At 35.8% G+C, this 15,773-nt stretch overlaps 2 protein-coding genes across 4 annotated transcripts in view; one reads left to right on the forward strand and one right to left on the reverse strand.

Annotated features, from left to right (window-relative positions):
- Positions 1-15,773, forward strand: part of LOC113517867 (serine/threonine-protein kinase D3) — an 88,127-nt gene that overhangs the window by 19,928 nt on the left and 52,426 nt on the right. The window lies entirely within an intron of this gene.
- Positions 773-10,969, reverse strand: LOC113519894 (juvenile hormone esterase-like). Its single transcript, XM_052900647.1, has 6 exons — positions 10,855-10,969; positions 8,123-8,286; positions 7,063-7,421; positions 4,826-5,038; positions 3,305-4,105; positions 773-2,909 (listed from the first exon to the last, which is right to left on the reverse strand). The coding sequence occupies exons 1-6, from the start codon at positions 10,952-10,954 to the stop codon at positions 2,741-2,743; spliced, it is 1,806 nt and encodes a 601-aa protein (XP_052756607.1). The 5' UTR covers positions 10,955-10,969; the 3' UTR covers positions 773-2,740.

A 15,773-nucleotide genomic window follows, 5' to 3' on the forward strand; every position in this document is an offset into this window, starting at 1 on the left:
CAATTAAGTTCAGTTAATCAAAGGAAAATCTATTTGGTTGTATTTTTTTTTTCGAAACGTCAAGATAATTCATATAATTTTATTATATAATAATATACAATATATTATATAATAAATAATTATTAACTGTATTTACTATTTTATAAATGGTACAATAAAGTGTAAAATAAATAAATTTAAAAATAAATTATTATAGTTTAAATACCTTAATGATCGCATTAAATCCCATCTCTTATAAAGCATAAACGGAAAAGTGTAAGTTTTTTTTTTTTTTTATTATTTTAGTTACCTCGTAACTCCGTAAGTTATAAACCGATTTAAAAAAATATATACTTTCAAATTCGATTCAGTAGTTTACTTTTTAAATCTTCAGAGGGAGACTTTGTACAAAACTCGATTGCTTGGGTACCTCCGCCTCATTCGTCTTTCTACCGTGAAGCAGTTGTGTTTGCATGGCTGTGTTTCGGTTTGAAGGGTAGAATATGGCGTGAATTTACGGGGTACAGAGCAATAACATCTGAGTCCTCAGGAATGGCAACGCATGGGAGGTATTATGGGCGAAATAGTACACTCTGTTATGTCCATGGTACTACTCATGTCTATAGGCGATGGTTACCACTATCAAAATAACTAATTTTGTCACAATTAAGGTTGGTTTTCTATTTATAAAACTCAAAAAACTATGAAGTTAATTAATAAAACAGTTGAATTAAAACCTTCCACCTTTTGTAAGTCGTTTAAAGGTAAGTGATCATCAAATTAAACATGGTGATACGATTCCACACTTTTATTTCGTGCCATTTATTAGTATCCGGGCATATTGTGTGTCGTTTCCTCAATCAAAGCAATCACAACGTACACACTACATATTTTACACATGTAATATAAATAATTATAATTAATTTTATCAGTCCTACTTCGGAATAAATAAATGCCACAAAGACTGAAGCTTATGTAAGTAATCGTAATGTATTATGATTCATAATAATTTATTCATTATTTTATTTATACATAAACAAAAAGAAATCAGTTGTAAGTTATTGAAAATCAGCTAGTAACGCATCTTCTATTTTTTATTACCTATTCAGCCAAAATCACAGTTATATATAATAATTAAGTTATTACCTACATAATAACTTATTAAATAAATACAAGACTAGCATCCTTATTTAAAGGATATTTCGAAAGAATTTGTCTACAATCCATTTTTTTATTTGTTTTGACAATTTTCGTGTTTTCTTTAATAAATATAGTGAAATAACAGTCTATACGATAAAAAAAAATGTTTTAAGTGTATTTTTTTTTTCGTGTTTTCAATTCAGTACTATTATTGTAAATCTAAACTGACACTTTACATTTTACGCTACAATACAGTTCTGTAGTATAAATATATAATTTTGTCTCCTCAAAGATAAAGGAAAATCTATTTTCATTAAAAGAACAATTAAGAAAAAATAGATTATACCTGAAGCTTAGTAATTTAAACGCTGCTTTGATCAATATCATCAAGAGATACTGCTGTTATTAAGAAACTATATGTCACTCTCCGTCTGAATATATCACAAATACAATTCCTACAGCCACTGATCATACTTCCAGTTATTTACGAGTACTGTTGTTAAGTAGTAAGTCTTATTTCAAATTAATAATATATTTACAATACGATAGCACTTATTTAATTGGTCTATTTGTATTTAATATTGTTTCTTTATGGTTTAAGTATATTCTAATATTTTTCATACATAATAACAGAATAGATTCATTTTGCGATTGCGTGCTTATCGATTATTATCGGCACCGCCAGTTCGCACCTATACTGCTCAGTTTGCTCCCACTTCTCAGGCTATTTCTCTGCTCAATTCTCTGATTGCTCAGCGGCCAGATATTGACATATTTAATGACAAACTAGATATATTTTTAAAATGTTGTACAAAATTTGTAAATATGTAAGTTTTTAATTTTTTTCCTCTTAGCAAAAATTTACAAGTAGTAAATAAATAAAAAACTACATAGAAAGTACACTTAGAGTTCGTATCACACGCTACGTATAACATTAGACCATAAACTGCTCTGAACTTTACATAATATTGCTGACAAACTGACATGAATCCTTAATAACCGTATCCCTAACTTGTTATATACAAAATTAATGAGTGATCCCAAATATATTTAGATATTGGTCACACACGATATTCTCAATTATGATTTTCATATACCACCTGACGATATCCATTAGTAAATTGACGCCTTCATCCTGTCCCCGAACTAATTACTTCATTACATCTTAAACTTAGTAGTAATTGTACAAACTAAATTATGAACCCTCTAAAGGATTTTGCAATTTCAAAATTGTTATCGGCGCAATTCTCATCCTAAGAGAGTAGAGGACGTTACTGTCCCACCTATTCTGCCACTAAGCAGTTTGCTCACATGCTGTGTTCTAGTTTGAATCAAGTTCTTCACCCTGCAAGTGTTGACGACGCGCGTAAGCTGTCGTTCTCAGACTTCAGTAGTCACTGCCCATAGTGAATCCAGCTCATGTTGTAGCAGTCATATCTATACCATTAGTCGGATCATCCAAACTTATGAACCGCCTTCCCACTCTTGTATTATAAATAAATCTGAAATTACGTTCTTGAAGTCATCTCTCTGATCATCACCAGCTTATCTCTTACTTAACAAATTTTATCACAACACATTTAATCTAACATTTCCACCTGAATGGCCTTTGGTTGCACGTTCATTTGCTGTTAACTAGAGAATCGAAGAAATTCTTCATATCTCGGAGCTTGTCTGATGCGTTCTCGTAGTAATAAAGTCCAGGGGTACCGATGTTTTGGTATTTCAGTTCACCCTCTCTCAGTGCCGGCCAGACGTTGTCCTCTTCATACACACTGTTTGTTGGTTGGCTGCAATTATAGAAAAAAAGTCTTCATCTATGATCCTTGGATTATCTTTACTGTATTTATCTGAAACTAAAGTCCACGTTTCCCGGGACATGTTACATTCAATGTATTATTAACATAATCATTGAAAATATTAATATACGATCAATCAACTAGTTCTATATTTACAATTTACATCTAAATATAATGTGAAACTTCATTCTGAATTATTCCACGGGAATATTTTATCAAAATGTATTCTTATATCAAAAATTAATCTGTCTATGTACTTAACCTGACAATAAATCAGTTCAGCAGTTATTGTATGATTAACTAATAAACAAGTGCATTTTTAGTTCAGGCTATATTTTAATTGAAGTCCCCTTTAATGTTTATGTTTTTAAAGATAATATAATTACCTCGTATATACGAAATTCGTAAAGAACGCCGTCAACCACTCTTTCATGGGCTCTTGGTAATCTTTGGAAATATAACTTTCCCTGCCCAAAATTGAATTAGATCGAAAAATGTATGTTAAGTCTTCTATATGTCCTACTCCCTTAAAGCTTATTCCAAGACCTTCTTTTATAACACTGTGGTCATTATGATAGGAAAACTGATAGAGAAATACAGGAGCTCCTCCAATACTGGCCCTAGTTGTGGCTAATTTTATAGCAGGATATACGAAATTGCTATCAGAACACAGTCTTACGAAGTCATCCATATTCACAGTTCCATTGAAATATCTGTCATGAATCGCATTTGATATTCTTTGGACATCGTTCGATTGCATTGTATAAATCAATTGAGCAGGAACTACCAGCATCGGATGTGTGTTTATCTGTGATATTATATCGACAGCCTCAAATCTACTTCTAAATGTTTCACACTCTGCATCTGTGAATCCTATAACTATAGGGATATCTTTTCCACGTCCCTTAGATACCAAAACCTCTGGATCGTCGGCCACAATTCTAGTTATTCCTGGTAGCGGTGATTCAACGACTGGAACGAAGGTGGTCAAGCCTAGAAGGTCCAACATATAACCATTGGCATCAACGATTTTCTCAAGTGGAATATTGACCAGTTGTCGATGAATGTCCTCGGGGTCTGTAGAGTTGATACCCAAAACGGTGAGCAGGGTGCTGGCCACAAATTGTGCGTATGCTGGGGTGGTGGTGAAGAAATTTGTTGGGCCCGTGCCACTCATTATCCATATCCTGAAATAAATTAGGTACAGTTCAGGGTTTGTAACTCTTTTTCAGGTTATATATTATCAGGTTGTCATAAATGTGATCTATTTTAATTGATTTTCTTCTGAAATCCACGCGTACAAAATAGCGGTCGTAAAGTTAATTAAAAAAAAAAGAAATTTCTACTTCGAATCATGATAACATCTTTCATAAATCAGGCTTGAGATTCGAGGCAATTTAAAAAAAAGTTAGTTTTATAAGGTGGCCCGACTGCAAAAGCTAATATACTATAGAAATATACTAAACTAGCGGCCCGTCCCGGCTTCGCACGGGTGGACATTTTTACATTTTAAAAAGTGGCCATTAAGGCTGCACACGCGACGGAAGCTTAAAAATGGAGTAATCTCTCCCGTTTTCCCAACATTTCCCTTCACTGCTCTGCTCCTATTGATAGTAGCGTGACGAAAAGTATACTATAACCTGCCCAGGAGTATGAAGAATAATTGTACCAAGTTTCGTTAAAACCCGTCGAGTAGTTTTTGTTTCTATAACGAACATACAGACAGGCAGACAAATATTTTACCGATTGCATTTTTGGCACCAGTATCGATCACTAATCACCCCCTGATAGTTATTTTGGAAATATATTTCATGTACAGAATTGACCTCTCTACAGATTTATTAGAAGAAGATTACAACTAACATTACTCCTACAAAGCGTATTAGCTTAATACGGGTATAACCTACCGTTTGAACAATCCTTCTGCCGCATCAGACATTGAAAGCAGATGAGCACTGGCGGCGCCCGCGCTCTGGCCGGCCAGCGTCACGTCGTTAGGATCCCCGCCAAAAGCTCTCGCGTTTCTCCTCACCCATCGCAGCAGTGTCACCATATCCCGGAGCCCATTGTTCCCAGGGACACTTGTAGTGTTCAGGGATAAAAAGCCGAATACATTTAGTCTGCAAAAACAAACGGTTACTTGCTTTAATGATGCAAAATTCTTGATAGTCCAAAGTCTCTTGGTTTATTCGAAATCTTTAAATGTTGTCACTTAGAAAATAAGTAACGTCTGGGGAGTCTGAGATCTTGGACTATGTTCTTTAAAGCTTCAAGTTGATAATTTAAGGATTTATAATTACTTACATAATAATTACTTACTTATTTACATTTAATTTTAAAATATTTAATTGTAGTATAATTTTATGGTTCCAATAAATAAATGTTTTTATGATTCCATTATTGATTATTGATATACTAATGTTTTTAGTATTTTGGCCGCGTCAAACCATTTTTATTTGAACTTTTTTTTACTCTGTCTAAAAATAGTACATGAGTGTTTTTTTTTTTTTTTTTTATTTATTTTGCTGCAAATATAAAAATTTAAATGATTTGTTTGGGTTGATGTGAGTGTGATTTGGTTGATTGGGATGAGTCGATGGCTGTGTTTCGGTTTGAAGGGTGCGATATGGCGTGAATTTACTGGGTACAGTGGAATAACATCCGAGTCCTCAGGAATGGTATCATGGGCGAAACAGTATACTCTGTTATATCCACGGTACTGCTTATGTCTATAGGCGACGGTTGCCACTTTCCATCAGGTGGACCGTCAGCTTGTTTGCCATTCTAAGTTGTATAAAAAAAAATTATAATCTTTCACTACAACATAATCATATTACAATTTTAATATTTTTTCTGTATTATCCAATTCATAGATTTATCGTGAATTATCTTCAGGAAAAAGGTAAATAAAGGATTTTTAATAAAGCTATTAAGTCATATTATCAGATAGTTAAAATAACTAGTCATTGTCTGAAGACGGATCATTGACTCTCGGACGTGATTAAAGGTATATACAACCAAGGTCGATGGACGGCACGTGTAAAAGGACAGGTGGACCGAAACACTGTCATAAAGTAAGTCATAAGTTGTACAAACAAGATACACGCCGTTTACACTAATAATAATGACACGGATATACATATGAGTGTGGTCAAGGCGACGAGCCATCCCAAAAATAATGCGACAATTGACACTACATCTTAATGTACAGAAAATTAAGTCGCCTCTAGCGACCGTTATCACTTCAGAGGTTATTAATATGTCTCTATTTCATTTAGATTTATTTATACGTTGTAGCTTCCAAAGATCATTTAAAACCAGTTCAAACCAGAGTTGGGATCTTAAATTATATGTGTACATACTACTGCTAAATAGGAGTGTATCACTAATAGACACATACAAAAACAGTTTATATACGTTTTTTTGGGACCTATTTTGTTACTTAACGCTTCATCTAAGTGTATGTTTAGACTAAATATAACTTTGTCAAAAACAGGATACTGGAACTTCCAAACGATGGACGATCAGTCAGACGGACTTAGACTCATTTAACGAGCACTAAAATGGTTTTAGCCGTGCCATCATAGAAGTTTCCGCTGGTTAACAATTCACCGGTCACTATTAACAAAATCAGATACCTAATGTCAAACGGCAACACTGTTAAATGACCGTTTTAGACCCAACTAAGAGAGATTCTTAATAATGGTAAGAGATAAATAAACACTTTGAGCCATTTATGACACACGTAAATGACCAAATGAGTTTATACAATCAGATTCTTTAAATTTTTTTTTAAATATAAATAAAAGATGAAATATGGAAATATGTTTTCACCAAGTGTATCGCAGTGACCCAAATAGGCTACAGCTCAGTGATAGTTTTGCTTAAGAGCAAAGCACTGATTTTCAGCTACAGCTTGACGTTAGGCTACACGGGCGCGTACAACAAACGCAGAGTGTAACCTGTGTAGCCAATTTAACAGCCAAAGGTAAAATAGTATTATATAGATACATACTTACATAAATGATGCATAAATAATATAATTATTATACTTATAATTATTTCAAAAATATCACTGTGTGTGTGTGTGTGTGTGTTTTTTTTATAGTGCTTTCAGTATGTATAAAGAAAACTAAAGTCGTACCTGTAATTAAACGTTATCACAATGACCCGCTTGCTGATCAAGTACTCAGGGCCGTGCAGGTCACTGTCCCCAGATCCAAATGCGAATCCACCTCCATGGATGAATACCACCACAGGCAGTCCGCTCGGAGCGTTTTCTTCAGAGTCGAGACCGCTTTGATAGGGAGGTTCCAAACCGATAACCCGGTCGTGGTAATCAGGCAAGTTTTCAAGAGGTACATGAATGTTTGCATGTATGCACTCCTCGCTCATTGCTCGCGGTTGCATGATGCGGCCGTACAAAACGTCGCGCTGCGGACAAATGGGGCCCTCCTCTGTCGCATCGTACAAGCCGCGCCAACGCTCCACAGGTTGCAGCTCCTGAAAATGTTAACAGTTGGCAATTTAATACAACTCCAATTATTATTATGGTAAAACTGTATGATATTTAATTAATAATACAAGTCATTTGTAAGTTGGTTAATAAAACTGCTTAGTTTCTTGCGGCTTCTTGTCGCTTACCATAGGGAGACTGTACAAAAGTCGATTGCTTGGGTACCTCTGTCCCATTCGTGTTTCTACCGTGAAGCAGTTGTGTTTGCATTACTGTGTTTCGGTTTAAAGGGTGGGATATGGAGTGAATTTACAGGGTACAGAGGAATAACATCCGAGTCCTCAGGAATGGCAACGCGTGGGGGGTATCATGGGTGAAACAGTATACTCTGTAATGTCCATGGCACTGCTCATGTCTGTAGGCGACGGTTACCACTTTCCATCAGGTGGGCCGTCAGCTTGTTTGCCATTCTAAGTTGTATAAAAAAAAAGATAATAACATCTGTAAGCCTCGTCAATTCTGAACTCTTGTTTTATTTTGCAATTGGTAATTTATGATACATGTTGCTTCCATATTAGTACTTAAATTGTATTTTTTTCTTTGTAGAGGAAAACCAAAGACAGAACATTGTTTTTAGAAACAAAGTCTGCAGTGCCTTTTTTGCTACTAAAATTCAAATATATACATTTGTTTTTCTGGTCGAAGTCTCCTTTTTGCATAGCAAAATATACTAGCCTTTAATATTTACCTTAAACCTGAGTTCCCCAAGGGGCTGCTTAGCATATGGCACTCCTCGAAAACTGGCGTACTCGAGTCCATTTTCCCCCAGCCGCCGGGAGCCGCACACCCAGCCGGCCTCGGTGCACGCGCGCACCGAACACTCCGGCACGTCGGGACGGGCATGGGCATTTGCTGTAACATATACATATATACTTATATATAGTACTTACATATATACTTTTCATTTAAGAGTTTCCTCTTGTCGGTGCAACTAATTCATGCATCTTCTTCCAGCCAGTTCAATCCCAGGCCATATCCTTGACCTCCCTATACGACATGACATCTAGCGTCTCCTTTATCTCTCCATGTAGTTATTCCTCAGTCTCCCTGTTTTGCCCTCTATTTTTCCTTCTACAGAAAATGCTTCTCAAGGTACGTATGATGTGTGAGTCGGTAACATGGACACAAACACGCATCTCTTTTTAATACAGATTCTTAGCACCAGCCTCCCTACGTAAATTTCGCGAAAAATATAATCAATGTATAGAATTGTCAACCTTTACGATTTTAATAAAGATTTTCATAGATAATGCGGGCGTTGTCAAACATCGCTATATGCTCGTTCGTTCATGTAATACCTGCCTTCCAATAATTAGCACGTCTCTAATTAAGTTTGGACCTTGATGAACTAAACGACTCATATGTTACTGTATACAATTTGAATATACGGTATATTGTATAAATATAAGAGTAATGGCCGTGTGGTCCGGCATAAAATAGGCCACCCATACCTTTCCCATGGATTTTTTTTTATACAACTTAGAGTGGCAAACAAGCTGACGGCCCACCCGATGGAAAGTAGTAACCGTCGCCTATTGACATGAGTAGTACCATGGACATAACAGAGAATACTGTTTCGCCCATGATACCCCCCATGCGTTGCCATTCCTGAGGACTCAGGTGTTATTCCTCTGTACCCAGTAAATTTACGCCATATCCCACCCTTTAAACTGAAACACAGCCATGCAAACACAACTGCTTCACGGTAGAAACGGTAGACACACAAACGGACAGAGGTACCCAAGCAATCGACTTTTGTACAAAGTCTCCCTCTGGATGTCGTAAGAAGCGACTAAGAGAGGGCTAGAGGTGGACAGCAGCGTCCCTTTTAAAATATCTCTAAATCCTAACTGCGTTTACCAATCCGCCTGCCAGAACTGTTGTAATTGATAAACGGTTCGATCTATCGTTTGGCTACGCCCTAAGCCCTATTAAAATTGTTTCATACCCTTGTAGCACTAAATACCAGTCGGTTATCTTTGAGTACCGGCTCGCAACCTCGACCTTACCTATCTTGATCGATTTGTTTATTTCAAAATAAAATCATATTTAGTACACGCGCGTGCACGTAATAAGATATGACGGTGTGCGTGCTGTATAAAGCTGCTAAACGCACGCGTGACTATGTAGTGCGTACGAGATATACCTAATATAAAAATTGCTGTTACATTTTTTTTATACAACTTTGAATGGCAAACAAGCTGACGGCCCACCTGATGGAAAGTGGTAACCGTTGCCTATAGACATGAGCAGTACCATGGACATAACAGAGTATACTGTTTCGCCCATGATACTCCCGATGCGTTGCCATTCCTGAGGATTCGGATGTTATTCCTTATCCGAATCCTCAGGAATGGCATAAAACACAGACATGCAAACACAATTGCTTCACGGTTGAAAAACGAATGGTACAGACGTGCCCAAGCAATCGATTGTTGTACAAAGTTTCCATCTGGTATATTTCTGTAATTTATGATTTAATTTCACAAAAAATACGACTTGAATAGCAAACTTAATGTTGGACAAACATGGAAGGCGAACACCATATATAGATTGCACTAATAACTATCAAAACCAATTCGCCATTAGTGACGTAATCGCGTACCATGAACAGATTATTTGAGATACTTCTTATGGAATTTGGTTAAAAAAAGCTACATAGTAACAATAATTAAAAAAAAATTAAGTCTACAAAAAGAATCATCAAAATTGGTATAAAAGTCAATAAGTAAACAAGATGCCACTTAAGAATTACTGTTTTGGTAGCTCATACCATTAATGATTATTTGAACGGGTACCTCTGTACCACTCGTTTTTCTATCGTGCATTAGTCGTATGTTTTGGTTTAAAAGGTGAAATATGGTAGGAAATATACATGGGCATAACAGTGTATCCAGTGCTGTCCATGCTCCTGTTCATAACTATAAGCGATACTTCCATAAATAAAAAAATAACAGTTTTTGTACGCGCGAAACAAATTAAGATCAAATTTGATACAAAACGCGCGGTCACAGAACCGTTTCAATACTAAAGACGCGATATCCACGCTAATTCTGAACCGATTTTGATGGTTCTTTTTCATACAAGTTTTGTCACGATTAATGTCACTATTTTGTACGAAACAATATCTATAAAAAGGTCCAATCTATAAATAGTATGCTTTCTTTTACTGCACCCATACTTCCTTTAAAATTTATATTTTATTTAAAATATTATTATGGTCATGAAACAATAAGTTAATCATTAAATTTGATTGTTAAGTAATAATTGTTAAAATTTATAGTTTTTTATAAATTTACAACCCCCCATTATTCCACTTAATATACTTTTAAGCTGTTATAAATATTATGAATTTATTATCTGTATTAATCAATTTATCAATACCCGATTTAAAAATAGACAACCTAATTAATTTCTTACCGAAAGCGAGCACCGCCAATGTTACAATGAGACACATGTCACTGATTCTGCGTACGCGACGCGACTGCCCGCGTAGCACTGTCGGGCATCTTATATACATAGATAGATATGGAGCTTCGAACTGTTGCGATGCACCGCGTGCCCGTATCGCGACCCTCCACAGGGGTGGAGATAAATAGCACGACTTACAACAACAATGGTGGTGAAACAAAACCTACGGATGCATCCAACGCCGGAGATGTCACGTGCGTGTCGCCAACTGTACGCTATGAGGAAATGAGATGGTCGGGACTTTTGAAGAATAGGTATCTTGCAAATCTATCGCTGTCGCGCTTGGTCTTATTCACCTCTGTCCCATTCCTGTTTCTACCGTAAAGCATGGCTGTGTTTCGATTTGAAATGTGGGATATGGCAGTGAATTTACAGGGTACACAGGAGCAATATTTAAGTCCTCAGGAATGACAACGCATCGGGGGTATCATGGGCAAAACAGTATACTCTGTTATGTCCAATACCATGACCATGTCTATAGGCAACGGTTACCATTTGCCATAAGGTGGGCCGTCAGCTTGTTTTGCCATTCTAAGTTGTATAAAAAAAAATAACTTCGGTCGCGTACATAATTAGTATATGACGAACAAAGGATTAACCATATAGATTGCAACAAACATATTAATCAGAAGTTGAAACATGTCATTATGTATTTGCCTTGTTGCCTTGTTGCCATTGTGTTTTTACCTTCCTTTCATACATATCAATTCATGTTGTAAAAATCTGTCTTACTTTACTAAGTCTGGATATAGTATAGCTCCCTGTCGAGGTTTTCCCAAGAGACTACAGCATGGGGTTGTTCAAAAATTAATGAAGGGGTGAAAGGGATGAAGAGGTTTCTACAGAGTCGGCAACGCGCGAGTAATGCCCCTGTTATTGCAGACGTTAACAGGCTACGGTAGCCACTTACCGGTAGGTGGGCCGTATGCTTGTTTGCCAATTACTTGAAAGGAAAAATATATTTTTTTTTTTCAGTTACTGAAGAAAAGTAAATAATTGTTTTAAGTGTATGTAAGTACCTCTTCATCTTCAGAACAAGCTTTTTGTATTTTAATAAATTGCGTTTAATACACATAGTGAGTGGAATGTAGAGCTTTGTGATGATAGTATTAATAAAATATGACGTCTAGGAACTTTCGAAAACACATTTCATATGACCCCTATATGGCAACTGTGCCCCATCCCTTCGTTTGTACCAGGGCGGTGATCAAGCATACGGCCCGTCTAATGGTGAGCTGTCACTGTAAGCTATGGATCTTTATGATCACAGTCTTCACTAATTTAACAACCACATAAGGGAGTAATATATCATATTTTTCAAACTGGAACATATCATGCAAACGAGTCGTTGGCGGCAGAGTTGACAGATTTAGATAAATTGGTATGTGGCAGAGGCAGACATAGCACAAATATCGTCTCTACTATACGCCTCTGCATAGCCATCTCTATCTCAGAACGTTTTTAGAAGAAACGCGGATACCGTTTTTAAACCCCGATGCATCTGTGGCATCCTCGTCTGTGTATGGCAGCATCGTAGCTCCTACACGAAGGAACCAATTATGATGCGGTTTTTTTTTTTGTTTGAAAGTTGTCGTGATCGAAATGGTTACTTAATGCAGAGCTGTTAAGCCACTTCAAGGTCATCGGCTCCTTTTTAAATTTTAATAACTTCAAACCGAAACACAGCCAAATACAATTGCTTCACGGTTGAAACACGAATGGGACAGATGTACCCGAGCAAACGACTTTTGTACAAAGTATCCCTCTGGTAATTTTCTTATCTTAATTTCTTCTACGTTATATACATTATAAAGAAGTTTTTTTTTATTTTTATTGTTCCATTTTACAATGAATGAACGCGAAAGCAAATTTCGCTAAAGCAAAATAGCTCTTGTTGCATGCTGCGTAAAAACGTTGCATGAAAACGTTAGCGACAGTGATTGTTGTACCTTATCACACGTTACTAAACATTCTTACCAGGTTATTGTTTAAATAACTTCTCATTGAATATATCGCAGCTGTGATTAGCCATATCTCAATGTCAAATAGACATCTCATTCGAAATACTCGTAAATAAATACGAGAGTACTAGTCAAAGTTGACTGACACTAAGATAATGGCTTTATGACTCACGTACGTACTTATTATATTGTATACATTAAAATATTTATAGTTTTTTACTCTGATGAACGGACAGTCCAACTGGGCTTCTTAAAAAAAAGGCCTAATATATATATATATATATATATATATATATATATATATATATATATATATATATATATATATAATAATGAGTAGGGATAATTTTTATATTATTATATGTATCACATCTCCCATATTTAGAACTAACAAAATTTTTCATCGTGCCTCCCACCAAATTGTTTATAATTACTCCTCTCCATCCAATGGTTGCCTGGAAGAGATCGCTCTTAGCGATAAGGTCGCCCATTGTTTTCTCATTGTGATTATTTCTTGTAATTATTTATATTTATAATAAGTTTACTATTGTAATCTTTTGGAGGAAACAATCTATCTATCTATCTAAAATGCCCCTGGTATTGCGAGCGTTTATAGGCTACGGTAACTGCTTACCATCAGGTGGACCGTATGCTTGTTTACCACCTCAGTGATATAAAAAAAACTGTTTGACAGTGATAACCAACGCTTATAGACGTTAATAGCATCAAGCTCATCATAGAATATGAGGTGACACGCCCATGATAGCCCTCATGCGTTTTCATTCCTGACGACTACTTGTTATACCTTCGTAATCCTTATCCTGTTATTCCAAATCCAAATCTTACTATTTAAACCGAAACAAGGCCGTGTGGTCCCGGCATAGAATGGATCACCCCTTCCTTTCCCGTTGGTATCGTAAGAGGCGACTAAGGGAGGGCGAGGGATGGGTATCAGCGTCCCTCTTGAAATATCTCCAAAATCTAACTGCGGTTACCAATCCACCTATCAAGCGTGGTAACTATTGGCAAAACCCCCTAAGGAGAAGGCTTATCTTCACCAGTGGACAGTTAAAGGTCGATATGATGATGATGATGATGATAGTGCAAACACAGCAACTTGGCGGCAGAATTACGAATGGAACAGAGGTACCCACGCAAATTTTATAGTCTTACTCTAATAGCGACCCGCCCCAGCTTCGCGCGAGTACACATTACATCACATCACATTAGAAACCTCTAAATTTATCAGTGTGTATAATATTACGCATGTATTATACATATAAACCTTCCTCTTGAATCACTCTATCTATTAAAAACCGCTTCAAAATCCGTTGCGTAGTTTTAAAATTTTAAGCATACATAGGGACGGACAGACAGCGTTTTGCGACTTTGTTTTATACTATGTAGTGATGATAACAGCAAAAAATGTATGGTAATTTAAATGAGATACAGGTACCCATACAGATGGCATTGTCTAAAATAAGTATGACAGTAAATCACAAATGGTTGGCCCTAAGGTCACACCGGGGTCTCGGGTGAGCGATTCACATGATGCCCGGTCACAGAGGACAATGGGTTTGGTAAAGCATCCGTCCTATTTGACCGTCTACGTCTACATACTTATATTATATACTTATATATACTAAGTATTCAAAATGAACCTTTTTACATATACTGACAATCGTTATTTTTTATAAAAAAAGAAGATTGATAAACAATTGAAATAGAACAAAAAATACATAATACATCAAGTCAATAGACGGCATTTTCATACATACATACATATATATCTGTCACGCCTGTCTCCCATTAGGGTAGGCAGAAACAATGGAACGCCAAATGCTTCGATTCAAACAAACCTCTTTCGCTATTTTCATTAACAATTAAATATAATTAATAAATAATATATACATACAAAAACCAGCATATTTTTCGAACACTAAATATGTTTACCATACACGTAGTTCAACGTACTCACATGCTTAATATTTGAATATTATTGCCTAAATTACATAACGAACATTTATACTCTTATTTTACTAAACATTGACCGACAAATGTATCTTGTATACATTTGTTTTTTTTTTTTAATGGGTGAATATGAAATGATAGTCCCGCCTGCACTCTCAATGTACATTGGCGGGTCACCAGTGAGAAGTGAGGATGAGAAGAAACGAATTTAACAAGCATTAAACTCTGGTTTCCAAGGGGAAACACATGGAGGTCGACTTGATAGATTATATTGCTTGCATGGGAGCGTTTGACCCCATTACTAACAATTCTTTCCCCCCGTATACATTCATTGGTCACCGTCTAGTAAAATTTACAAAAAAAAAAGTATTTATTTGTTTGAAAGCACTAGTCTCTGAAACTACCAGCCGAATTTATAACATACTTTTTGCATTTTGATAGGTTATTTCTTGAGGGAGTTACTTAATATCATGATAACAACCACAGGCGAAGCCAGGGGATAAAGCTAGTATTAATATAAATGTGAATTTGTCTTTTTTCTGTCTATTTGCTATTATCAGATAAACAATGGGTTAACCGATTTTGATTACATTTGTTGTGGACATCATAACAAAAGCTATTTATATCATTATAAATTAAAATTGTGTTCTTAAAAAAAAGACTTCATTTGTAGCAAAACCATTTATTTTGTTTAAAAAAAATACTCGATCAATTTTTATAAAATTTCTAATCTGATATATATATATCGTTTTAATTAAAAAATAATTATTTATTTCAATAGAATTATTTTAATCTCGCTACTAATGCTGCACTGCACTGCACTGCACTGCACTGCATGCTCGACTGCTAACACTCGAAGATTGGCCACCACTATTACAACCAGAAGTTCCATAACCTTCCGTTTTAGCCATCAATTGGTCAATCTTCGAGTGTTAG

The sequence above is a fragment of the Galleria mellonella genome, unplaced genomic scaffold, assembly GCF_026898425.1.
Source record: "Galleria mellonella isolate WM207_F2 unplaced genomic scaffold, CSIRO_AGI_GalMel_v1 utg65, whole genome shotgun sequence".
Lineage (NCBI taxonomy): Eukaryota > Metazoa > Arthropoda > Insecta > Lepidoptera > Pyralidae > Galleria > Galleria mellonella.

What these genes read in the sequence shown, in the direction of transcription:
- LOC113519894 (XM_052900647.1), bottom strand. Translation starts at nt 10,954, where the DNA reads ATGTATATAAGATGCCCGACAGTGCTACGCGGGCAGTCGCGTCGCGTA. An exon ending in ATTGGCGGTGCTCGCTTTCG is followed by an intron (nt 8,287 to 10,854) that starts GTAAGAAATTAA and finishes TATATGTTACAG; the next exon opens with CAAATGCCCATGCCCGTCCC. An exon ending in TTGGGGAACTCAGGTTTAAG is followed by an intron (nt 7,422 to 8,122) that starts GTAAATATTAAA and finishes TAACATTTTCAG; the next exon opens with GAGCTGCAACCTGTGGAGCG.